This window comes from Crocuta crocuta, unplaced genomic scaffold (assembly GCF_008692635.1).
Source record: "Crocuta crocuta isolate KB4526 unplaced genomic scaffold, BGI_CrCroc_1.0 scaffold192, whole genome shotgun sequence".
NCBI lineage: Eukaryota > Metazoa > Chordata > Mammalia > Carnivora > Hyaenidae > Crocuta > Crocuta crocuta.
This window is the reverse complement of record NW_027528803.1, coordinates 1927663-1955562: the sequence shown is the minus strand read 5'-3', so window position 1 is coordinate 1955562 and position 27900 is coordinate 1927663. Positions and strand designations below refer to the sequence as shown.

Genomic DNA, 27900 nt, shown 5'->3' with positions numbered 1-27900 from the left:
GAGCCTGCTTGAATTCTCTCTCTCTCTTCCCCTCCTCCATTTGAGCTCTCTCTGCCTCTCTCAAAATAAATAAAATTAAAAAAAAAAGTGGCTCTCATATTTTAATTCTATTATGGTCCTTAGTTGTTGGTTAACACTTTAGGGAAAAATAATTTATAACACTATGTAATTTTAATTTGGGGAAAGATGATAAAATAAAAAATCTACATATGTTAACTGATATGGGAACATGAAAACACTAAATGTTTCTATAAATAGAAATTCCAAACTTTCCATAATATCCTCTTTTATTTCAGATTGTTTACACTGATAGAAACTTTTTCATCAGAAGCTTATTTCTCAAAGTAAAAATGAATTAGAATTGTTCTGACATTAGTGAAGGTAGATAATTACATATGGATTCAGAAAATATGGACTTTTCAGAGGAGGTAGGGAATCCAAGAATTAAGAAATCTGGCAGCTTTGTTTTATTAGTAATGAAAATAATTTTTAAAATATAATATTTAATTTACTAATAATCAGTAATTTATAGTAATAATAATTTATAGTAATTACTAATAAACAGGAATTTATACTGTAAATTTTGTCTCTATCATTCTATGAGCAGGATTTAGATATCAAGAAGAACACTTGTAAATATCTAGTAACTATTTTACATATATTTTTTTTCAACCTCTCTATGTCCTAACAAAGAAAAACAGGTACTGAATTAATGAGCTGACTTTTTTAAATCTATTTCAGCTTTACATCTGTTTCCATCATGGTTTGTCACTGGTTCAGAGAATTTGTTTCATTTTGTGAAATGGACTATGCAAAATTCAAGCATACTCATACTTTAAGCATTTTTATTTTTATATCTCAGGTCCAGAGGTAAGTCCATCTTCAGACAAAACATCAGTCATTGGATCCTTCTCAAATGTAAGTTGTCCAAAATTGAACTACTGATTACTAACCACAGCCTTGCTCCTCCCAGACTTTTCCCCATAAATGGCAATTCCTCTCTTTGAGGAACTCGTGACAATTTATAATTATTGTTGACTCCTCTCTTTTTCTCATACTTTACATCTAAATCACAAGAAGCCGTTCTGTAATTGGCTTCAAAATATCTACACAATTCAACTACTACTCTCCATCGTGTTAGATCAGTACTCTGATCTAATCCATAAGGATGTCTGAATAATGTCAGTAGCTTTCCCCTGCTCCTTCTGCCTAAACATTGGTTCTTACCATCTATACTTAATACAGAAGCCTGACTGATTCTGTTAACATTGATATTAGGTGCCATCAAATCTTGGTTCTAAAGGTTGCAAAGCTCAGATTAAGAGATGGTCTTTATAGGGACCAAAGAGTGTGCACTATCTAACCTCTTACTCTATCTTCAGATTAAGCTCCTTCCTCTCCTTCATTCCACTGAAGCAAAAATGGTCTTGATATTTTTGAACAGCCCATGCAAGTTCCATTTGACACTTGATGGTACTTATTTCTATAACATTCTGCCACTAAATCTCTGTAAGTCCACACCTTTATTTATTCAAACCTTATCAGAGAGGGCTTTCACTAAATAAAATAGAAGTCACTAACCCTCAATAGAAGCAATCCCTAATTTCTTCACCTAGCTTTATTTTCTCATTTAAGTATATCATAAATACATTTATTCACGTAGTTTCGGTCTCCCCCACCCAAAATAATCTTTATAAAGGCAGGAACACAGTCTTTTAATTTCTGCTGTATCAGGCTGATCAATAGAGATATGCATGTTTTAGGTAATCAATTACTATCTTTGAATAAACAAATGTTTGTCAAGTGTATACTGAATGATAAAGTATGAGATTGGTAATGTGCACTATTTAAAAGACTGGGTTTGGGAGTTATGTAAAACTCTTTTAAAATGTGGCATTATGCTATGATAGTTTTATGACACTGGATAAATTATTTAATCTCTTCAAAGTTAATTTTTCCTATCTGTAAAATGAGAACAAATATTTTTGTCTAAAACAATAGCATTACGTTGCAGATTAGAGATAATATATAAAGAGAATTAAGCTTCATAAATTCTTAAAGTAATATTAATGATTAGGAGTAGTAATAACTGTTATTTGCAAGATTTCCTTCATATGAATTTTAATTTTTTCTTAAACAATCATGGTTTTAAAGAATAAAGTTATCAAAATAAAATATAAACTATATGTCACTCTAACTAGTTTTAAATATTTATATAACTGCATTAAGTCATCTATTCATTTAATATCATTCATGTCTTTTTTAATGTACGTAATGTGTCTCATCCTGTTACAGAGACTAGGGGTCTATAAACATATATCAGTTTCAAGAAGCTCATTTTGTAGTACGGATGATAAAACATGTAGAAGGATAACTATGATAACATGAATTGCAAGACAAAGTGCAGAGAAATGCAACTATAAGATTGTCTCTGGTTGAGAATTTACTCATTCAACAAATGTATGAAATGCTACGTATGCTGAGCACTGATCTAGGAACATTAGAGGAGTAAGACAACCAAAATCTCTGCATTTAGAGGCTTAAGTCTAATGTAGAACCAGGAAGCTTTCCTTTATTGAGCTATTTGTAGAGCTGAGAAGTTTTCTTTTACTGAGCTATTCAGCACTATTAGTGATTACTCTATGCAAAGCAGACACTGAGGATAGAAAGAAAAATGAAGATAAATGACACCTATCTAATGGAGACAGCCACATTTGAATTAATCTTGAAGGTCAATAGAGCCGAGGAAAGTGGAGAGGACATTCTAGGGCTGAATGAAGTATTTCAAAGGGACAGAACAAGAACTAGGTAGAGTTTTTCTGGAAAGGAAATAGTGGAATATGAGCTATGGCCAAAATTTTATCAGGTTAGGCAACAAAGTATACATATTTTGCTTTGTTTGTTTGTTTGGTGATTAAGTATCAGAGGAAAGGTGTGATTCAGTGAAATCTACCTCGGGACAGTGTGTATGGAGGGGCTGATATGAGAAAATACAAAAAAAGGAAAACTTGTTTGAAGATTGTTTGAAATAGCCCAAGATAATACATAATATATAATAAGATGGAAGTGACTTTATAAGATAGAATGAAACACTATAATTGAATGATAATTACAAATTTATAAAATAATTCAAGAATTGTCTGACAACTTAAATGATTAATTGTCATTGAATGTGCCATCTCCTCACACATAGAAATAAAAAGAAATATGGAGAGATCTCTCTAATATTCCTTTAATATTTTGTTTAAATTGATTAATTTTACAGAAGAATTAAAATTTATTTGTACTTGATCCTGGATTAAGTAACATAACTATGAATCATTTTAAGATTCAAAATAAATATTCCTTTAGCCAACATTGATAATAGTTTCCAGAAGTTGAAAAAATAAGTCTTAAAGAACTAAAGGTGCTACGATGGGAAAATTATACTTTTTTCCATTTTTATTTTATTTTTAATTTTCTTTAAATAGTAAAAATTGGCACTGTATATATTACATGAAAGCATCATGCATTGCAAAAGAGTCAGTTAAGCCAGGACCTATGGGTTTTTTACATAATTTCTTATGAAACCTCTCTAGAATATATAACTATTTATGATACCCTATTTAACAACATATCACAGAAGGGATTTGAATTCAGGCCCATGTTTCCAGTACGTAGGGCAATGATACCACAAAGATGAAGATTTGTGATGATATCATCCATAGAAGTGCTACTTCAGTCTCCCTACCTCAGCTTCAATCAGAAAAATCACACGATTTAGTTGCACTTATGTCTCATTATCTGTGTGCTGCAGGTTGAGAATAATTGTTGAATAAATTAGCATCAGATCAGAGAGCATGAAATTAAGGACACAAATAAAGTGAGTTGCAACATGGTAAATTAAAAACAAGTTGAAGATTTCCTTAGTTGAACATCAAGAGGCACATTTATTAAGAGGAATGCAGTTTGAGTTCACATATGAACAAAACATAATGCAGAAATGTTTTAAATATTTTCCTTTTGCTTCCTGTATATGTGTAGTTTCAGGGTAGCAATCAAATAGAATATTTGATTAGAAGACTAGAAATTTCAAATCTGTATTCCCAAACACAGTACTATTTTTGAGAATAAAATTTACAAAATTTAGATATNCTGGATCTCTGTCTGGCTTGGGAATCAGAGTGATGCTGGCTTCATAAAATGAGTCCGGGAGTTTTCCTTCGATTTCTATTTTTTGGATTAGCTTGAGAAGAATTGGGATTAATTCTGTTTTAAATGTCTGGTAGAATTCCCCAGGGAAGCCATAAGGTCCAGGGCTCTTATTTGTTGGGAGATTTTTGATAACTGATTCGATTTCTTCACTCGTTATGGGTCAAAATATCAAGCATGTTAAAATGGGCTAAGAGACAAGGCATATGAAGGAGTTCAGGGCACAGGAATAGACATAATGGGAAAGTGATAGCTATGTATTTTTTAGTACCTTGCCATGCCCATTATAAACTTTACCTGTATTAATTCATGTCCCTTTTACCACATCACTAAGAACTATTCTTACCTCATGTCATTAATGAGAAATTACGGTTCTGATTGCTTAACTAACTTGTGCAAAGTCACATATTTTACGGCAGAACCAAAATTATAATATATGGCTAGATCGATAGTCCACGTTCTTGATAATTTTGAAATATTGTCTTCCATAGTAATTATAGCGATCTGGCACGGCTCTCAACATTACGTCTACACTCATTACAGAAGATAGTCTTGTTGCCTAAGAGCTTCACATTTAACATGGGTAATAAGAAGTCGTGGTTAGAGTTTATTTGAGGAAGTTAAATGTGGCAGCCATACTAAGGAGGAGATGAAGACATGACACATATTCAATATTTGCCTACTATTATTATCATGACTATAATTAATAACTAGGTTATATATTAGATAGTATCATTACTGCATAGGAAAATATAGTAATCACTTACTATTATAATTTTTGAACCTTTAGTATCTGGCACCACATGCTATCACTGATGTCCTTTGAAAATCCTTCTCTTCAGGTAAAATGTAGTCACGTTCAAATTCGGATGTCATTTCATTGTACTGGTGACCTTTTTTTTTCCCACACCATATTCTTATTTCAAATGTTTCTGCTCATCCATCACAGGGTATAATTTTTGTAAAATATTTTAATTTCTTACCTTACTAAAAAATGTATCTTTTCTTGTTCTCTGTCTTTCTCTTGTCCCTGTCTCTCCTCTCACCTTTCTATAGGCACTTATTTGTTCTGATCAGAATTAAGGATGCCCTTCTTGCTCCAGTAATACACTCTTTGGGTTATGTCAAGGGGACAATAACATATCGGCATGTACTCAAATGGAAGAAGAAAAAATATCTAAATTTTGAAGAAACCCACAGATCTGCAGATCATTTTATTCCTATACTACATTCCTCTGTGAGAATTTTTACTGGAAATGTGTGTTTCTTTTCAGACACGGTAAAAAACAATATCCTAGCAATATAAGCTGATTCAAAAGTTCAGCCAATCAACACAATATTATTACTGTGGTCTGTTTTAGGACTTTTAAAGGTCTTTTACATTCTCATCTGTGGCCTATTGTGAATATATCATGATTTGGGAATTAACTCGTTATTTACCAGGTAAATATTTTGACTTGTTTCTTTTGTCTGTATTGTGAAGAAGTTGTATATTGTTTCTGCTTTATTTTCCATATTTAAAAATTAAATAAGTGGATATCCAACCTACGTATGTCAATAAGTGACATAAGTGAATACCCAATCAAATGAAATTACTTAGTAGATTCATAGCATTTATTGAATACCTATTGCAGCTATGTCTATTTGGCATATAATAACAACTGGAAGGGAAACAAATGATTGAAACCAAGTCTAAAGAAGATTCCCTGCTCAAATTTTTAGATGATTTGAAAAGTGGTAAGTGGGGTATGAAGGACAAAGGAAGGAATGAGAACACATAGACATGGCAAAGAAAACATGGATTTCAATAAAATAAAGACCATAGCTATGTCACCCAAAAATACTTTATTGGATGGCTGAAAACTATTTGAACTCTTTACATTGAGAAGCTCGCCACATAACCACATTTATAAAACAAAATACACATATAGAAGACATGTGAAACTCTAGATATTTTTGAGTAAAAATTAGGTTTTCTTTAAGAAAATAATTAATCTCAAGGAACTTTTCCAGTCATCTGTGGCTGACTGCTGTTTTCCCTAAAATTATTAAAATACCTCAATGAAAAACATGAATAAAAGAAATACATTTGCTTTAAAGCACACTTTAAAAGGTGGCAGGCCACCTATGGTTAATAGTAATCCTATTAAATGTTAAACTTCAATGCCTCAAACAAAACATTGAAGTTAATATTTTATTAGGATAAAAAGTGAAAGAATCAGAAGAAAAAGAAATGCTGATACATTTATGGCTTCTTTACTCTGAATACATTTTCTCTGGCAGTGACTTCATAGCAAATAAGTTAATACATATATTTTGAAAAACTAAATAGAAATTAAGGTTCATTGAAGATCAGCTTTGTCAAGACTCTACTAAAATACAGGACAATTAGTATTAATACCACTGAAATTTTTAATAACATTACTGTGGCTATTTTTGTTTTTATCCTGAAATTAATAATAACCTAATAGAAGAAACCCAGATGTTCATAACACACACACACACACACACACAATTTGCTACTGTACTTACTTTTGGTCACAACACCTTCTAAGTGGATGATGTTAGGATGATCAAACTGCCCCATGATACTTGCTTCACCCAGAAAATCTCGGCGTTGCTTTTCTGTATAGCCTACTTTGAGGGTTTTGATCGCCACAGGTAATTCTCTTTTTCCTGGAAGTTTCAAACGTCCACTACAAACTTCACCAAATTCACCTGGTGATAAAGATAGAAAAAAAACATAAACTCATTTCAAATCCTTACTCTATAAATACACTAAAGCCCTCTTAGAATATTAAGGTATAGACAGAACAGAATTCAAAGGGGAGTCCAACTTTGTTATCAGGGTTAAGAAGTGGTGATTTGGGAAAAATCATCTACAGGTGATCATGAAATACTCTGGGGGTTATTAGCTTCATCCATCTCACCTACAAAAACCTTAATAAGAACATTAGAAAGAAATTAAATGCAACTGATTGAAAATCACTTCTATCTTCCTTCTGTCTACAATACTTGTGCCTTAATTACTGAGAAGAGAAAAGGAGAAAAGTTGATAGCAGGACAGAAAGGGATTAAATTCAAGGAAGAGATGATTCATAAATAGAGTAATTGAGTCTCAAATTATGTAAACAGCTTCAGGCATTACAGATTACACATGGAATGTAAAAAACAGTAGATAATAAAACACTATACATTTTATAATGTATATAAATATGTATAAAATATGCATATTTTGCTTTTTTATTTACTTACTTATTATTTATTTCTTTAATAAAGCAAACATTTACAGGTTTAAATATGAGCTCCACAGAGAGAAGCATTAAAATATGATCAATTACATACAACTTTGAAAGCAAGTGGATTACAAAAGATTAAAAACATCCTTTGTTTGATCAGGACATTGACATATTACATTCTATACTATAAACACAACTTAAAAGTCCAAGTTAAACACAGTGTTGTACCTGCTCCAATAACCCTTTCAATGGTGATGCATGAAGCTTCTATCTCCTTGGCAAATTCATGGACAGCTTGATTGGGATCCTCATAGGTGTGTGGATCAATATAAGTTCTTACTCCTGGCAGTTTAACTAGAAACAGAAATGTGCATTAAAATATAAGTGCTTGTGACGGATGGATGGAATCATAAACATTGCTAACATGCACCTCTGGCTTAAATTCCTAACTCTTTGAAATGGCCACGCTGCAAGGCCAGCCCCTCTCCTGACTTATAGGAATCATTTGTACAGCTATGTCACTTACATAATTTTAGAAATCTGGATTGTTAGCCTATGCAAGAAATGCATATGTCACAACATATTTGAAAAGACACATCTTTCACCAGTAATGTTCAGAGAGTCAGTCTCTGAGGCAAACTAAGACAATTTTGTTTACTAAACTTGGCAATGAAATGCTGGTGGGTTATTTGTTGCCTTGTTATTCTGTTTCACTTAAAATGCCATCACAGATGGTTAGTTTTGGTTTTACAAAAAAATAATTTAAAGTAATTTTTCTTGAGCTTTGGTCCAGTAAGACTGACACAGAATTAAAGTAAAGCTCAACTTGTGACTCTGCTTCTGTTACTGCATGGCTTTATACAGGACTCTAATATTCTATAAGCCTCAGTTTCTTTGAATTTAAAGAGTACCAATGTCTGAGGGTCTTTTTCTTTTTTTGAGAATAAATATCATTAAATAATATGGGAACCATGAAAAGAGACTCAATGTTTTGCAGCATGAATTATGGATTTAATGGTTTTGACTTTTCTGGTCACAGGAAAGTGACAAAAACAAAAGAAATTCTTCTTGTAATTTACTTAACAAATTAACACTGTACTATTTATTTAAAAAGCACATATTAAAATACCATTAATTAGGACTCATTTAGGCTAATTTTTAAAGCGTGTTACAAAAACTTGATTTTCTGTGTTTTAAAAAGGACAGTCTCTTTCAAATCATTGAATGAAGGTTGATGTTACCAGATCTGTTCAGGGAAATTCTTGTTCTAATGCTAGAAGGAGAAAAAATAATACTGAGAAATTTTATTCATTTATCTGATGGTGATCTTGAACCACAGATTTCTAAGGACTGTGTTATAAAAATTAGAATTGACCTGAAAATTTGTTTTGAAATATAACAGCTTTTTAGATTGATTGAAAATATTTTTTAAAGTAATTATAATGGAGATATGCTTTAAAAAATCTAATAAACCATCAGCCATTGTCTAGGATCAACCAGCAGTGTCCCCAAGCCCATATGTAACAAAACACTTACATTGTGTTAAACAAAATATTTTGGTCAGATATTACATCTCCTTGTCTGGAAATAAGCAAAAATAACAATAAAATCTCCTCTATTTTGTTTTCTTTTGATTTTTCACAATTTGCTTACTGTGCCCATTATGAAAATGCATCTTTTCCTCTTCTGGATCTTGTTTTGCTTTGCTGTAACCACACCGCCTGGAACAGAGTAAGCTACAATCAGTCACATCTCCAAGTATTGAATCATCTGAAGCCCAGAAGCATGAAATGCAATTGAAATGAGTGCAGCCCTAACTGCTTTTCACACTAGTAGCTTGTAAAAACACCAATCCTTCTTTTGGATGAGTCATTTTTCCCGAACCAGTGTCTCTCACTCTTGCCCAGATTTCACTGAGAAGTCTGAAGCCATCCAAACCCAGTTAAAACAGGCAAACAAACAAACAAAACCCCCCCAAACCCCTTCTCTTCACCATACATCATACACCAGACATGTTTCTGTTCTTTTTCTTCCTTACATTTTTTTGTCACCTCAGAAGCCTTTTTAAGAATGAATTGTCCAAAATAGTTTCTATTGAATCAGTATCTTACTCTACCATTTCTTTTCTTTTGTTTTGGAGTTTTGAAGTTTTTAATTGCTCTTCCACACTCAACCCACTTAGATAACTACCAAGTTTACTGTAACCTCCAACCTCTCTCAGTTCAGCCCCACTCCCCAAATTTTATTCTCTCTTGTTTTACTCAACTACTTACTAATTTACAGTCCTTGCACCCTGCTCTTATTACTGAAAAAAAAAAAAATCTGTCCTTGGAGGTTCATTAATGATATAGTCACCTCATGACTTTATCTTTTTTAATTTTTTAATTATTCATGATAGACTGAAATCTCTAACTACTCTTTTTGTGATGCTTCATACTTCTCTCTTCTACTATCAATCCATTCATTTCCATCATTTAATTAATACCTCTATTCTGGTTTAATTCTTTTCAGAGTTCTACTCTTATCCCTCATAGATTTATTTTACAGGGGTATTCCATTGGCACACAAACTCAATAGATCTGAAAAACAAATCAGTATAATTCTCTTTACTTTCAATCTTGATCCTTTGCCTTTTTTTTCCCGTTAATAACACTGGCAAGGTCTTGGCCCTTTTAGGAACAAAGCCTTATTCTCTGGTGCTTCACAACAAATTAGTTGCCAAACCCCAAGCATTGTATAACATAAAAGTCTTCCAATTCATTTCTTCTTTTTCATTAGTTCTACTGCTTCTTCAATTAAGACTTTGTTATTTTTCATTTGGATTGCTGTAAGTGCCTCTGAACTGACGCCCCTGCATTCTGTAACTGTTTTCCTAAACTCTACAAGACATGGCTATAGCCAAATTGCTGTAAATAAGATACCTTTCTGTTTTGTTAGTGGTCTCCTGCAAAGTCTTCAATAAAATAATACAGTGTAGGTTCCTAAATATAGCTCTCATGCATATTTCCTCCACCGTCTCTGTTATCTTCAAGTATACTCAACTATCTTCCGGTCTTCAAGATATTTCCCCATGCTTCCATAATGTGCATACGCTGGTTCCTACACCTAGGATATTCGTCCTAACAATTTTCAGTTATCAAAGTCTAGCTGAAGTTTTGCCTCCTTCATGCTTTTTTTACTGATACTCCAACATAAGGCCCTCTTTTCACGCGTGAACCCAGTAGCTTTCTGTATCCCTCTAACATTGTGATTCCGTTTCAAGGCAACATAATCATTTCAGTGTGTTTTCTGGGTCTCTTACTCCATGTCAGTTTCTTGAATCGCAGCAACTACCATTTATCTATACATTTCTGCAGTGGCTCAGTTCCTGTCTCAGAGTTGGCACCAAAAATATTTGTCACATTGATGAATGAATAAATGAATGAATGAATAAATGATATTTTGATTGCATCTACACAATGACAAGTGTTTGGAGAAGAAATATGCTGATGAATACTAAGTTGATGAGGTACATGATTAACCATAAAACGTTAAAACAACTGACTAAAATAAAAATATTTAAATCATTTTTAATGAATCTAAGGAAGTGAATTTACTCTTCATAAGCTCTCATAACAAAATTGAGTTTATTAAAAACAAAATTTCCATTTATTTCTGAATAAAAAAATACAGCCAAAATGGTAGACTGACAAAATATTTTCATTTACAACATTGGTTGAAAATTACTATGTGATGTAAATGAAGTATCCAATCAACACAACCAAATGAGGACTGTTCCTTGTTTACATATTTTATATTGTTTTTTAAATATATCTCTATTTAGATGTAAAAATGAAACCTATTTTATTCTGTATCATTTCCATATAATTACATATATATTTTCCAAAGTAGATAACACACCCCATCTTTGAAAGAAAAATACAATTATCTTTGTTTGATCATGTTAGAGAGTTGTCAGTTTATTAATAAAATACAGCTAGTGAAATCTGAGGAAATTTGGAGTAATATACTTAATAGATATGCTGTTCTTAGGTGAGGAAAAATACACAATGGGGATCTGGTGGCTTTTCAAATTTTATTCCTAACACTTAGATAGCTGCATTAGTCATCCAAGAGTCTTGAAGACATCTTGAATCAACTTACTGCAGTGAAATGGAGGGAAAAAACCCCAAATACATAAAATCATACTAAAATTACATTTGGTCTGACATTTAAGTTATTTTAATGCATTGTTCATAATTATTCTGGATATTGTATTCTTTCAATCTTTAATTCATGTGTCTCTAGAGAGAAGTTATTGTTACTTTTTAAAATCAATGTTCTAAATAAAATTGTGTAAAATCATCCTGAGATTTATGTTATTTAAACAGTACTGACAAAAAAAACTTCGTTAGAAGAATTCTAAAGAGGCTTGAAAAGTATACAAGTTCTTATAGTTTACTTTAGAAAGCAAACATCCCATCTACCTTCCACTTTCCTACATTCAAAAAAAAAAAGTTTCAAACCTGTATCTTCGCATAGTCTTTATCATTAAATAAGCCTCATGGATTTTTAAATTGCATGTAAATTCCTCATATGAAAATGGAAATAAAACTTTGGATCTCATCTAAAAAGGCATTTGGGAATACCTTGGTGAGGACTGGTTAACACTTTAATACCTAGGGTGAGAGTCAGGAGGGCAATAGAAAGGAGTTATTTTTGACTACGGGCATCTCTGGAGCTCTATAACATATACGGCTGCATGTCACATTAACATACAAAATTAAGTTCTGGAACCCCCCAAAGCATCGTTAAAACAAGCCTCAACAAGACACTGCAAGTAAAAGTGATGCTGGCAGAGACTGGCACCAAGCAGTGGTTCAGCCTCACTAACAAAGCACTGCAGGATGCTTATTCATTCAGTATCATCATCTGTACCTGCTCCAGATGCATAATTTTAACCTATCAGACAAGCAGTCACTAAATATGCCATTTTGTACATAAATTATGCCTCCTACCTTCTGGAACCGATGTTTTTTCTGAATGGAAAAGAAACAGTTTCTTCATTTTGCTCCATATCACAATTTTAATGAGCTTTGATATCACTGTACTAAAAATATCTTTAGTGTTTGTAATTAGAGGAATAATCTTCTAGTCATTTATACTTATTTCCTCCTAGAAAACAATATTGTCTTATTGTTTAGTAGTAGAGGTGGGCATGAGAAATCATCTTAAATGTAGGCATAATTCATAGTCCTTAATTACTATTTATTAAAAAGTCCTAGCGAGACAGTTAATAGGTAAATATAACAATAACTTCATAAGTTATTTAGAAATCAGTCTATTTTCTCCAATACTTAGCCTAAGAATTTGGGTACCACATCCTTGATGATGTTAATTCTGATCTTAAAAAGTTGGCTCCAACCATGACATCTAAATTTGGATATATGAAATTTCCATAATATATGAAAGAGTAAGCAATAATCTTTATGTATGGATGGATGTGCCAATGAGTAATTTAATTCTTGGGTATAAATTAAGAATTTGATAATAAATTAAAGGTATAAATGTCAAGCCCTCGAGTACCAAGCAATGAACAGAATCAGTAATTTACTAAATGACACCCTTATGGCCAATGAGGAAAGATGAGTGAATGCAATAGCCAAAGGAGATTGTAAATTCTTGCTCAACAATAGCTTCCACAGAATCAGTGTTTTCCATTGCTTTTGCCTATAGATAAACACTGAAAAATCCTTTTTTCCCCCACTGAATTCTAAATTAGTGGGAAAGGGTTGCAATGATAGGAGACAAAATAGTTCTGCATTTTGATTTCTTTAAGAGTGAGCATATGCAGTCCCTAGCTCAGAAACGGAAACTCTTATGTTGTTCCTCTATTTTCCATATTAAGAAATTATTTACCTATATTTTAAAGAAAAAAATATTCAAAAGGAACAAATTGTAGCATACATACAGCAAATATGTTTTGCTTACAAAAAATAAAATCTCTTTGTAATTTAAATCTCTTTAAAAACCACATTTCTCTATATATGCAGGCTCTCTTATTCTTACATAATAATGACCTCAACCACCATATAATGTGTTTAAGACTTTTATTTCTGGATTCTTACAAAGCTTAACGCACACATTTTGAGGAAATGGTTTGACTCTTTCACTTCAGGATTCTCTCCAACTGAACAAAAATAGTTTTAATAAAAGCTCAGCTAATTCAGCCTCATAAAATGAAGAGGCATATGAACATGAATTTATTAATATAGCTAATGGATATTGGAAATAGATTAGGTTTTATTATGGGACAACATTCTTCAATAAGAACGTGAATTGAAAATGTAGTGAAATGAGACTTTGGATATTTAGGCTGTATTGCTTGCAGGATCTTGACTCTCATTCATGTGGATCTCATTGGCATATTAGAGTACCGTGATTTTTGAGTTCCTTAAAGATAGATTTCAGTGATACTAACAATGCAAGTGATCCATTATTGTTTGCTGAAAATTCTCACACATACTTTTCAGGAGACATGTACTCCTGTGGAAAATCACACTTCCCTTGGGATATGGGAAGGAAATGATTATATCACACAAAATAAGGACTGAGGTTGCAAGGTTTCCATCTCACATTCTGTCAGGATACTAACCACTGGATTAAAAGCAGTGTGAGACACTAACTTATTTCTTATTTTATGCCTTACATGCCATTTTTAATTTATATCTTTTAAAAGACAAAGAAAAAAGAATATCTTTGCAATAACACCTTCCAAATTAGTATAGTATCTATGAATTTGTAAATGTTTCATTAAGGAACTCTTCAAATCATTTTAGAATTAGCAACAGAAGATGGCCAATTTCAAATACTTCAAAAAGCTCAAAGATGAATTACAGACTTTTCAGTATTGAGTTGAACTTAATCAACTTAAAAATTTGATATGAAAACACATTTCATAAAGTATGACAAGTAAAGAATGTCTCCCTGTTCAGTAAATTTTGTTCTAATGTGAAAGTAGGTAATATCCTATTAATTTTTAAACTATTTCATGGATATGACCATTGAATTTCTCACTTAGAGTAGGTCCACTTAGTACGTCCTATTGTCTATGGTTACACAGGTAGTATACAAAGGGATTTGGGAGCAGTTCAGAGTTGTATTTTACATAGTAAGCCTTCAAATAGAATTGGATATATTCTATAGATATTGTAGGCGAGCCTCGCATCATCTGCTATGAGTACTTTAAGTGAAGGTCTAGAATTAGAAGGCATAATTTTATTTTCTGTCTCTTTCCTAAATCTAAATCTATAAAATGAAATAGTATTGTACTTCCACATACCTCCCTGGCAGAAATGTTGTGAAAATGAATGGTATAATCTCTGTTGCGTGTATGTGAAAATAAAAATTTGCTTACTTTAAATTTTAAGAAACTTTCACTTAATATAGAAAAGAAAAATAGTTGATTGAAACATTAAGACAATGTTCCAATGTAATTTGTGATCTTTTTGGTCAGGGAAATTTGTTTTGGTTTTGGTTTTGGTCTTAATCTCTTCATTATGAGAGAAACTAAAGTTTTTCCATCATATCTCTGATTAATAATATTTTAAAAACTCTCAAAAAAATGACACTGATATTCTTTCCATAAAAAATCACAGGATTGGTACATGAACCTTTAATGCCTTGTTTTTGGAATATAAAACTCCATTCCCTTTGCCACTTGAACACTTCAGAAAAAGTAGTAAATGTTATGAAAACACTTGAAAAGCATGAAAACTAATGAATGAAGAAAATAGTCTGATATATGTTTGAATTTAAGAAACACAAGAAAAAGCTATTTCTATTATTTTAGAAATTACACACTTTAATATCTTACTTGGATTAAAAACAATTCATTCAACACTGGATATTTGTAAAACTAGATGTTTTTTGAGAAGTAAAACAATAATTAGAATCTCAAATCAGTTGTGATAGCGTAAGGTCAAAGACCACTGATAAAAAATACCTTTCCAAAAATGTGGCAATCTTGGGCATGATGTAATTAAAATTTAGGCATCTAGGTTTCATTCAGAAATATTACAGAAATACCTTCTATCATTGGGTAGATTTAAGTCAATGAAGAAAGAATATTTGAAATATTAACATTATTATATATCTGTACATATTTCATTACAAGTGGACAACTAGAATGATGAAAAATAATTTGAGATCAAAGGAAGCAACAGCAAATTACCAATATCAACTTATAAATGACACATCATGTATTTGATCATGGTTTTCTCAGGGAGGATATAACAGAGCAAAGCTTAGAACTCTGGAGCATTGAGGAAGGTTTAATAAAGCTGAACTGTAGACCCAAAGACCTAAAGCAATGGTTTTAAAATTATGCTTTTCAGACCCTGTGATTTCCGCAAGGTATATCAAGGCACTTTTGAAAGCCAGTAAATTTACAGTGGGCAATTTTAACACATATGTGTTGCATTATATTAATGTCAAAACCAACCACACGAGTGGTCTTTCCAGAAATGAAAAACAGTGGCATTCCAAAATCCGAAAATGTCCAACAACCTTTGTTCTGTAATTGTAAATATGTCTGTCCACAAAAGATGATGATAGAATCTTCCTTTGAAAATGTTTATATAATTGACTTATACTGATATGATTATACATATGAAATTAGGTGATAAGATTTCAGGTCAAGATTTTTCAGTATTTTTCTGACTCTAATAGGAAAATTATTTTCCTCAGCCTTTAATTTCCATTATGAAAGTTTGTTTCTCCTCAATGCTTTAATCTAAACAAATACTATCTTTATCTGAAACCTCTTAGTGACTTGAAATTTAATTATAAAATGGAGTTTCAGAAAGCTGTTTAACAATAAAAACATTTTAAGCTTCCATTCTTTCCCAGTAGTAATTTTGGACAACTCTCTTACACTCTAATTTAGGTAAGAGCAATTATTACTAACCAATTATTATTAAGTTTGTTTCTTTTGCTTTGTTTTATTTCACTAAGAACACATTTGAAAACTTCCAGATCTTTCATATATTTTTCCACAAAAACTGTTCGCATTTTATTAGGTATCTAAGCACATTTGTGGCTAGATCATTCATTCATTCATTCATTCATTCATTCATTCAGTATACGCACACATACATACACGCATAAATGTACATACACACACAAATCATTCACTGCCTCCACAATTATTAACATCATTTCAAGAAAAATATTAGAAAAAAACTCTGTTATCACAGGGTTTTTTTTTTTTTTTCTTTTTTTGTGAAGGAAGCATTTCCACTTTTCCTTAAATCAAGCATTCAAGATCTAGGCAAAGTTTATTTTTGCCAATACTTTCTAAGTCATGTCTTTCTAAATGTTTATACTCTCATTAAGGTCATCTTCGAGATTTACTTCAAGGTCGGCCTGGATGTTGGTCTCTTTTTCCAAGATGTAAATTCTTCCTATTCTTCATCAGTCATGATATATCTCTTATAACAATTCTACTCAAGACTCAAGTAGCTTGAACAATTCAGCAACCATTTTTTGTTTTGTTTTTACTTTTCATACAGCAGTTTAAAAAACATCACAGTGTAAAGTCATATTTGTTATACTTTAGCCATTGACAGATTTCAGAAATTTTTGGTTTGTCATCAAAGCCCCATGCTCATAAAATAATTTTTGAGTAAATTAAATCATGTGGAATAAATCTGTGCTCTCATATTAACCTCAAAATTTTTTTAAAAACAAAATTTTCAAGATTGAGAAAAAATTTAAAAGATTGAGAAAAAGGTCTCTGATTTTTAGCAACCTGCTTGTTACTTTCTCCTGTTCTCAGATCACTGATATCCGTTCCACCATTTCTCACATGTACACACACATGCACACATATTCACACCAGTTTTTGTAACCAACAAAAATCAATTTACACTTAGAGAATGCAAGTTACAACTTAAAGTTCCCCAAGGAAGCCCTATCCTTCTCTAAAATGCATTTCAGGGGCGCCTGGGTGGCTCAGTCGGTGAAGCGTCCGACTTTGGCTCAGGTCATGATCCCATGGTTTGTGGGTTTGAGCCTCATGTGGGACTCTGTGCTGACAGCCAGCTCAGAGCTTGGAGCTTGCTTCAAATTCTGTGTCTCCCTCTCTCTCTGACCCTTCCCTGCTCATGCTGTCTCTCTCTCAGATATAAGTAAAACATTAAAAAAGTATTTTTTAAATAAGATACATTTCAGATTAACTTTTCCCAGCAAATTTTGCCTCTGATAAAAGCTCAAAACAATAGTGCAGGGACGTAGACTCTTTAATCTGGGAAGAAATTATCTACATTATTTCACTTTTTACAAGATAGCACACTACTGTGCAGGAGTCTCCTTAAATCTGTGAGAAGAACTCTCTGGTCTTTGTCCTAGCCTATAGTTTTATAGATATAAGCCAGATGTATATTTAGGATTTGCCTTGGTAAGTAATTAAGACTAGCCCTTTGGACACTGATCCCAAAAATGTGCATATTTTTAACTTCACTAGTACCAAATTAGAAATGACTTCTAATATCTAAAACTATTCAAGCTTCAAATTACATGTGATTCTGTTTTCCAGTGCCACATGTATCCACAATGATTACCAAAAAAAAAAAAAAAAAAAAAAAAAAAAGAAAAAAGAAAAAAAAAGAAAGAAGAAAGAAAACAAGAAGATCCCAGTTAAATTATGGTCATTCCGTGGTTCTGGGAGAGAGAAATGGCGATTTCACCTTGAAGTAGTATTTTGCCAAGAAGTAGCATTCCACTTCCATATATGATATGATTTTCATCTTAATGGAACAACAAACACAGCAACATGTTAAATGTGAAACAGATGCTCCAATCTTATAGCTTCTGGTTTAAATCGGGACCACAGTAAAATCTTTGGAAGAGAAGTATGAATGCTTGAGATACGGATGATGAGCTATATGTATATTTTATTGGTAATTATCCATTGTGAAACCACTTGTTAAGAGTCCCCTTTGGAAATTGGTTTCCATCTACTCTCCTTTTAGGCATACCTCGTGCACTAACTGTTAAAATGCACACAAATGGAGAAAAAAAAAGGAATGCTGACGATAATACATAGAGGTGGGACATTACATAGGTGTGAAAGCGGGAGGGGAACACTAACCATATTAGGCTTGGATGGGCAACAGCGCACAGGGAAGAAGCCCTTCCACAGCCACACTCGCAGCAACTGAAAAGCAAACAAGAGAGCCCAAGATAAGGAAGAGATCCCACTCCCTCAGTATAGCATAAAGACACTGAATTTAGACAGGTGTCTGCTTTGCTTTTCAAAAGCAAAATCCCTAAATGCATTGCAATTAGATTTTTTTCCACAATGCCTTTCAAATTAAAAAGCATTTTATGGATTTAAGAAATACAGAGCTATATTAAATAATTATTTTTATTTTTCTTAAAATGCTTATTCAGTAGGATATATAATGAGCCAATGTTATTTGATTACGCAATTAATATAGATATACAAATAAAGATGTAAGTCCACTTAAATATATCCTTCCTCAGAAATTCCTGCAAAATTTATATTCAGAAGACATGCTAAATTGTCTTTTAAGTACATGTTTGCATAGAGCCTATAAATTTAGGAGGGAGAATAATGTCCTGCTCATTAAACCCACTGATTTCTTATGCCAGTGGCATTATTTATCACAGCCTATCGAAATGTTAATGCTTACATGACTTCTCCAATCACCTATGAAAAGCTACCAATTTAAATTTACATATTCAGATTTTAAAAAATGCATCTCCAAATATATACTTGTAGAGCTATTGCTATATTTAAAAAAAAAACAACTACATATAATACATGCACTTTTCTGGATATTGCAACATTCAAGGTTCTTTCAAATTTTTCACATATTCATAAAAATCCAGAAAATACCAAGTAAATTGTTTAATAAAATGCACTTTTTTGTTAGAAACCACATAAACTGATCACAGAATATAACATAGAAGTTATTTAGTGCTTCAATGCATTCATTTGCCTATGTATTTTATAAATAGCAAAATAGCGATTTCAAGAGAACTGAGAAATGAGTTCAGCAACGATACCATAAACCAGCAGGCCTAGTTTTTTGTCTAAAATCTGTCTATTTTGAACTGTAATTACTTGAAATGTATCTACACTATTTTATAACAAATAAGGAAAATAAAATAAAATATAAAGATACAACAAATTTGGAAATGCTAACGAAGGTAGACAAGTATTTCCAAATTAGATTTCCATGAGCCTTTATCAAAGGAGAAGAAGGTAATGTTCCATATATATATGTTTTTTCTTTTTCTGGAAAACTGATGATGTTTTAATTTTTAGAACTACTAATTGTCTGAAAATTTGACCATCATTAAAATGAAATCCTAGTAAATAAAAATTGTTCCTGGAACATTTATTTCCTATTTGACTTTTTATTATAATACAATTTTTAAAATATGTCAAAGCTTATTTTACTGTAGAGATAATGAAATTAAAAGTTACAGTATATCAAAATATTAAAATACTTAAAGAGTAGTTAAAACATCTGTGAAATACTTTAGCAGATCTGGATATATTTCTTTGTAATTACATTAACTGCATAAATATCTTAAACACTGATCTTTTCTATGAATTAACTTTCCTAATGTTTCTGTTTATATTAGCACTCAGATTATGGGTTTGCAAACTACCCATGGACCTAAACTACCCTCCCACTTATTTTTTTAAATGCAGTGTTGTTAGAACACAGCCACACTCATTACTTGTTATTTGTGGCTTGTTGAGTGTTGTTCTGACACAGTTGAGTAGTTATGACAGAGAACGTATGGCCTGCAAAGGCTAAAACACTCACTATCTGTCCCTAAAGAACATTTGGTTTCCTATGATGAGGATGATTCTTTGATCTTTTTATTTCTTCACAGTTTAAATGAAATGAATGACATTCGTAAGTAGTGTTTTATTGTAATTGATATTAACAATGGCACAATTATTTCTATTACTGATAGCTATGAATGTGGAAAGTTTACATGCATGTGTTAATTTTAAACAACACATTTCCAAATCCATCAGTAATGAATAAATAATGTTGACAAATGTATCTGTTTTTCAGTGATTAATAAAGAAAGATTATGTCATCTCCTGATAAAGTACAAACATATTTCCAGTTGAGGGTGCACTTTTCATAAACTCATGTAGAATTGTGTGTAGGTAGGTGAAAACTGCACTGTAGTTGGCCATTACCTAATAGGATTTCGTAGTGAGCCATTGTTCTTAGACTCCAAAAACAGAGTAATGATTCTAAAAATACTAGTTTTTCAATCCCCTTAATTTGAAAAATTATAAACTATTCTTCTTACAATTTAGTAAACATGCATACACACACACACACACACACACAATTCACAGTAACACAAAACCCATAAAGCTTAGTGTTGAAGAACTTAAACCACCTTACTTAGCACTAAGATTTTAATTTAAAGTTTTAAGAAACTTTAATCAAAAATATGAAATCATGTAAAGTCAAACACTGTCTTATTCTGAGTCAATACTTTAGATTTTGCACTGATAATGTCTTTGACTTGTTTTAAGTGGCATAAATAAATGACCTTGGATAAATTAGTTAACCTCTTTTTGTTTCAGTNTTCAAAGTCTTGTAAAAATGAAGTGAGAGAATATATATATATATATATATATTCATTTAGGTGAGTATTTGGCATATCATGCATTTTGGGAGAAAAGTGGTAGCTTATCCCTCTTAGTAATATCATAGTTAGAGTGATAAACTAGATACTTATTATCTCAGATGAATTGGCTTTTTCATGATCCATATAATATTATCATACTAAGAATTTCCATTTACAATGTAACTAAATAGCTAATTATATTCAGACCAATTCATATAAATGCAAAATGGCCAATGTAAATTTTTCTTAAAAAATCAGTTCTATAAAATATGTTTTCTAAGGATCACAGCATCCTATGTATTATTCTGTTATTAAGAAGATTAAAACTGAAGCTCCTTTTCTATGAATATCTGAAGCTATATAGTTACCCCCCCTCCAAAAAAAGTATATATCTTTTGAAATAAAGTCTGAGGATGCTATCACAGTAACACCTCAGCACCAGATGGTATTCGTGTTCTTTCCTTAATCAATACATACTTGAAGTACAGGTTGAAAATGCTTACAAGCCTCAGAGATAATTTAGAAATAGAACCCAAAATGTGCTAGAAATAGCAGCCAATCTAATTTATGTGAGCTATGGTTCAACACAGGGCACATCTGCATTCTCATCAGTTTTTAGCACCTGAATGTCTGTAAGTAACTGCATGCAGCTATAACAAGTTTTATCCACGTTTAAAATAGTTTAGCTCTTCCAAGCTTATAATGAAAAACTGCTGGTCTTTGTTTTAACAAGATATTTCGATTTGTCCTTCGGAAGATTAAAATATGATAACAGAAGCTCTCCAGACCCAAAGAAGATTCAAATGAAATTACTTAGCCTAGACTTACACAGAGTTGATCAATATATGCACGAAGTGTGTCAATGTAAGTAAGATAACCTCCCTCCTACCAAAGCAAGGTGATTATAACTCTAGGGAAGAAATTCTCAAAGATACTAGATCAGAGAACCAAGACTACAGGCTATGGATAAATGATTTAAATTCTTAAACAAGAGATCATACAAGTGGAGAAGAAAAGCATTAAGATCTTAATAGATAAAGGAGAGAAAATCAGGAAGAGTAATTTCACAAAACAAATACTTTAATCAGGTAACAAATATTTTCAGTTTAATGATTAAAAATAGTTAAAAAGGGTAAGAAAACCAAAGGCTATATAATTTCTCCATTGATAAATAACTTACATTGTTTTTTAAAATTTCTTTTTATGTTTATTTATTTTTGAGAGACAGAGCAGAATCAGATGAAGGGCAGAGAGAGAGGGAGACAGAATCAAAGCAGGTTCCAGGCTCTGAGCTGTTAGCACAGAGCCTGAAGTGGGACTCAAACTCATGGACTGCAAGATCATGACCTGAGCCCAAGTCAGAAGCTTAAATGATTGAGCCACCCAGCCACCCCTGTGGCTTCCCCATTTAAAATAAAAAAACAACAATGAATTGTACTCCGTGCTACAGTGGCATTTAGGATACCCTGAAAAGTGGCACCAATCCTTTAGAAACAATCCTCCAAAACCTCTCAAAGAACAAGACACCATCATGTAGCAAAATAATTAAGATCATGGGGTTTCTAGTCAAACTAGAGGCAGTCCTGAATGTATGCATTATTATATGTATAGTTTGGGTACACCAGGCATTGATGTCAATGAGGTAATAATGGAGACTCTACCACATAAGGCAGTTTTGAAGAATGACTTTCATAATCCATGTGAAGCTCTTCACACTGTCTTGGGCTCAACGTGAGCACTTTAGAAGTTTTAAAACTGACATCATTATAATAATCTGGTCCTAGACCAAAGAGTGAGGTGTAGAAAATATGCATGAGGCTGGCTATATTAAAGGAACTAAATAACTAATGAATGTTTTCCACAAAATATATTTGTGGAATACATGATGTGGTGAAAATCAATGTGGTATATATAATATTTAATTAGTGTGTAGAGAAATAAAATGGTAACAAAAAAGTATTTTTTTAAGAGCTATTGTTGGAATGTTACATTAATTAGCATTATGGGGCAATTTTAATTTCCTGTGCAATTTTTGGAGGTTATTTCATTTTATAACGTTAAGAAAATGATACAAATTATTTAAACAATTCCAGTTATGATGTTTTATCACAATATGCTGTCACTTATACTCTATCAGTTTTTATATGAAGAAAATGATTTAGATGTGTAACAAATATTTAAAACAGAAGAGCTGAGGAAATTGTTCACTGATAGTTAACACTGACAATGTTAATCGTCTTATAGATTTAAAAACAAAATCTTACAATGCTGTATCTTTTGCATTTGTGTCTTAATTACCTGCCCTCTTCTAAGATTTAGTACTGATTTCCTGTTGAAGACAGGCTAAAACTCTGCAGAAATATTTTGCAAAAAAAAATATTGAGCAATGGATAAAAAGTATTATTTATAACGTATGTGGCTCCCAAACTCTATTCTCCATTCTCCATGCTTCTGGCACAAAGGCATAAATTTACTCCATCTTGAAAAAAAGGTAAGGCAAAATGCTTATAAAGAACTTTTTATTTTTTTTTAATTGTGGTTTTGAGTAACTCTGAGTAGAATACCACATCAACCACACATGTTTGGATTTATATGTGCAATTCAATAACTATTTCCAAGTCATAGTCTAGACAAGTTGGAAAAGGATATAGTTATATGCAGTAAGTTTTCAAATTTTTTTTCTGGCTCTCTGCTTTATTCTCACTATAGAGCCTCTTATCTTTCACCAATAGTTATAGAAGATTTCCTATTACCCCATGGGATGTTTTTCTAACAACTGTCCTGCCTAAGTATGAGTCCTTGGTAGATGGGTTTTGAAACAACGGTGGGTGGGGGAAAAAAAAGTAAAAGAAACATCAGTGGATCTCTTAGTCTTACCTAATGAGGTTCCAATCTAGGCACTCTCATATCTTGCTGTGAAATAATAAGAAATACATATAGTGTTTGCTTCCCAGTTTCTGACAATTCCGTAAATCCTTGTAGATAGGGGTGCTAAGAGAATCTTTTGTTCTAAAATTTATCTTTGATCACAGTTCCTGGCACAAAGCTCCTAAAACTCTTGTAATTTCCTAAATGATAAGAGCACTAGGAGCATTTCTCATTCTATATTTGGTCTTTGACCTTGATTCTTAACACAAAGTTCTTAAATCTCTAGGAATTTCCTGGGTGATAAAAATGTCTTTTGTACTAATGAATTGACTCCTGGTGGTCTCCTGGATGGAGGCTGCACCAGAAATGCCTAGGTCCTGACTATAAGTATAGAATTTTCAGGGACACCTGGTGGCTTAGTCAGTTAAACATCTGACTCTTAATTGTGGCTCAGATCATGATCTTAGTTGTGAGATCAAGCCCCACACTGGGCTTTGTCCTTGCTTGGAGCCTGCTTAAGATTCTCTCTCTGTCTTTGTCTGTCTGTCTCTCAGTTTCAATCTCTCTCTCTCTCTCTCTCTCTCTGACCCTCTCCCCTGCTCACACACACGTGCTTTCTCTCTCCCTCAAAAAAAAAAATAAAAATAATTAGAAGTATGGAATTTTCAGTTATTCCCCTCATTCTCCAGAGAGAGGAAAAGGGCTAGAAATGGAATTAATGATGAATCAGGACTATATGATGAAGCCTCCATAAAAATCCCAAGAGCACAGAGGTCAGAAAGCTTCTGGTTTGCTGAACACATCCATGGACTAGGAAGGTGATATACCTCAACTCCATGGGCTAGAAGCTCTTGCACTTGGGACACTTCCAGATCTTGTCCTATGTATCTCTTCAATTGGCTATTCATCTATACCCTTTATCATATCCTTTGTTATACGATAAACTTGGGAAATGTAAGTGAGTGCTTGCCAGAGTTTTGTGACCTGTTCTAACAATGATCAAACTATTATTAAATTCATCTAGGAGCTAAGAATTCTGGGACTCAGAGAAGAAGCAGCTTTCTCAAGATGGCACTAAAAGCAAGCCGTGGAGGTAAGATATGGGCACCAGCGACTGCCTCCTCCAGCACGGGAAGCACAATCCCCTCCACATCTCCTTTCCTTCCCTCCCTTCCACATCCTCCAAGTCCTTTCCACATACTCCCTCCCCCTGCTGAAAACGTAAGAGTTGTTGTGGAGAACTCTGCTATAACCTTTCTTTCTTCTTCCACAAATAGCCTGTTACCAGATTTAAAAAAATCTGATTCAATTAAATCACAATAAATTACATAACACACTTAAAATGCTTCTACATGGACTGGGCCCTTACTGTAACAAAATTTAGCAAATTCTGTTTCAAAGTATTAAAGGATAGGTGCCATAACCTTACTCAATGACCCAAACCCTACTGTGAAATTAGTCAAATGCATGTATATAGTCAAATGCACTTATATGACTGAGGTAGACTTTACATAATTATACACATTTCAAGGATTTCTAAAATAGAAACAAAACCCCAAACTCTACCAATCTAATTGTGCCATGTGCAGCCATCCCTTCATCTTAAAGGTAAAGTCACAGAAGTAAACAAACCAAAAAGCTACTAACTTTAACTTTGGAATCAGGAACTCTCTATTTCTCACTCTGAAAAATGGCTATTAGGACCTAGAAAGAAAGCTTGAGGTGAGTTAGACAACATTTCAATTGATCTATTTTCCCAAAGTATATTTTGATGATTTGCTGTATGTCTTTTAATCATTCTAATAAGCCAAAGATCATTATAAAACAGCTTCTTTTTCCATTAATGCTAACGTTAAAGGCACTGATGCAACTAGCAAATGTTATTAAACATGTTAGATTCAATCTGCCTATTCCAGTATATAGTTAGGAACTCAAAATGAATTTCATCAAATATTAACCACCTTTTGTAAATTTTTTGCTGTAGTAGCAGACACAATCTTTCTCCTCATTGGCAAACATTTACTAAGAATCTATTTGCTGTGCTTTAAGATTAAGAAATTATATAAAAACAACTTTCTAACCACATTATGCAATAACTCTACACCTAGCTACAGATTAGAGCAACAGGTGATATTTAAGCCAACTAAGAAACAAAAACCAATGCCCAGGCCTCACCCTAGAACAATTGAACCAAAATACTGTAGTTTGGTTGTGGGACCTAGGTATTGTTATTTTTCAAAAGCTGCTTTTGGATTCTGAATTTCTTCCAGATTGACAGCCACTGATCCAATAGGCACTCAATAAATACTTCTTGTATTGAATGTTGTGTCTTATAATAGTCTTAGGGGAATTTGCCTAATGAATACAAAAAGAAAGGCTTGTAATTAGCATGTTAATGGTCTGCAGGTTAATAAAAACTTCTGAAGTGCCTCCAGGTGCTTAAAAACAATTTGTTCTCTGCTAAGTACTTTAAATAAGTCTCTTTACTTTGTTTACAATGTTAATTTATATTATCTACAAATGATGACTGGTTTGTTAAGTAATNGTTTCTTTTAATTGGTAAGTTTAATGTTTAATGACAGACTCTTTTGAACTCCTATATTTCAATATTAGCTACCTGAATTAAATAGTAGTCATAATATCTCAACGAAAATAACAAAACTATAAAATTATATGTGTTCAGCCTCTCTATTCTGCCCTTATATGTATTGGACCACAGACTTATATACAGTTACATAAAAGCAAAGATCACTTTTACCACAGATTTGTCAGAAGAGCTTTCAAGGAGTGGATATTATGATATAAAAGCTTTTCTTTGAACTGTTACTGAGCTGGAGTAAACCAGAATCACATATATATTTAGTTATATCATTTTACATATTATATGTATACACATATATATGTAATATTTGCATAAAAGAAAGCTCATGCCATTTATGAAGCAGGAAAGAACGGGGTCAGGCTGGGGAGGGTCACAGGTAGAGTCTGTGAAGACCTTGTAACCTTCTAGGGAGTCAGAGTAAACCAAACACACTATGTGCATCCATTCCTATATGCCTTCTTTATTGCACACTGTCAACGAACTCATAAAATTTCTCTTCATACTCTCATCCAGGTCTAGCTTAAATTTACCATTTCTTGTGGTGCCTGGGTGGTTCTGTGCTGACAGCTAGCTCAGAGCCTGGAGCCTGTTTCAGATTCTGTGCCTCCCTCTCTCTCTGACCCTTCCCTGCTCACACTGTCTCTCTCTCTCTCGCTCTCTAAGAAATAAATAAAACATTAAAAAAAATTAAATTTACCATTTCTGTAACAATATTTCTGTATTCATCAAAGCAAAGATAACCATACCCTCTAATCTATTCCTGTACCAATTGTTAAAAATACAATACTATCTGTTACAATTGAAATGACATGTGTCACTATTTGACTGTCCACGTGAGGGAAGTAGGAAGCATATCAAAGACTCAAATCCCATGAAAAAAGCAAACCCTTGGTGACCTGTCAAACAAATCTACTTTAGTGAGGCATAACAAAAAGGTTACAGGATCCATTGAGTACTTATGCAAAAAGCTGCTCCAGTGTAATATTTTGAATAGAAAAATCACATTGTTTCACCTTTTCATACATTGCTTAAATGTTTTCATATTATTAAATTTAAAGAATTAGATGTCCCTACTATATTATTATACACTTATGTGTATACATTTATATATGACCTATGTATTAATATATACATGAACATATGTATAAATATGTACATAAGTATATGTAAGCTATAATTTAGATACAGTCAATAAGACACTAATGTCTTTTTACTATATTTGGTCTACATACTCTTCAAGTATCTGTGATGTTTTGGGTTTAACTTGGAAGCCAGTATTCATCTTGTCAGCTCTTGTTATATGGAAAAATGTACATTGTACAT

General features: G+C 32.5%; 1 protein-coding gene across 3 annotated transcripts in view; it reads right to left on the bottom strand.

Annotated features, from left to right (window-relative positions):
- EPHA5 (EPH receptor A5) overlaps positions 1–27900 on the bottom strand; it is a 340313-nt gene that overhangs the window by 33123 nt on the left and 279290 nt on the right. For 2 of the 3 annotated variants that reach the window (XM_077755696.1, XM_077755695.1), the window contains 4 exons: positions 18562–18627; positions 9084–9151; positions 7659–7784; positions 6724–6909 (listed from right to left, as the gene is read on the bottom strand). In XM_077755696.1, the coding sequence (XP_077611822.1) occupies positions 6724–6909; positions 7659–7784; positions 9084–9151; positions 18562–18627 (446 nt within the window). The remainder of the gene's footprint in view (positions 1–6723; positions 6910–7658; positions 7785–9083; positions 9152–18561; positions 18628–27900) is intronic. The other variant, XM_077755697.1, reaches the window with a different exon arrangement.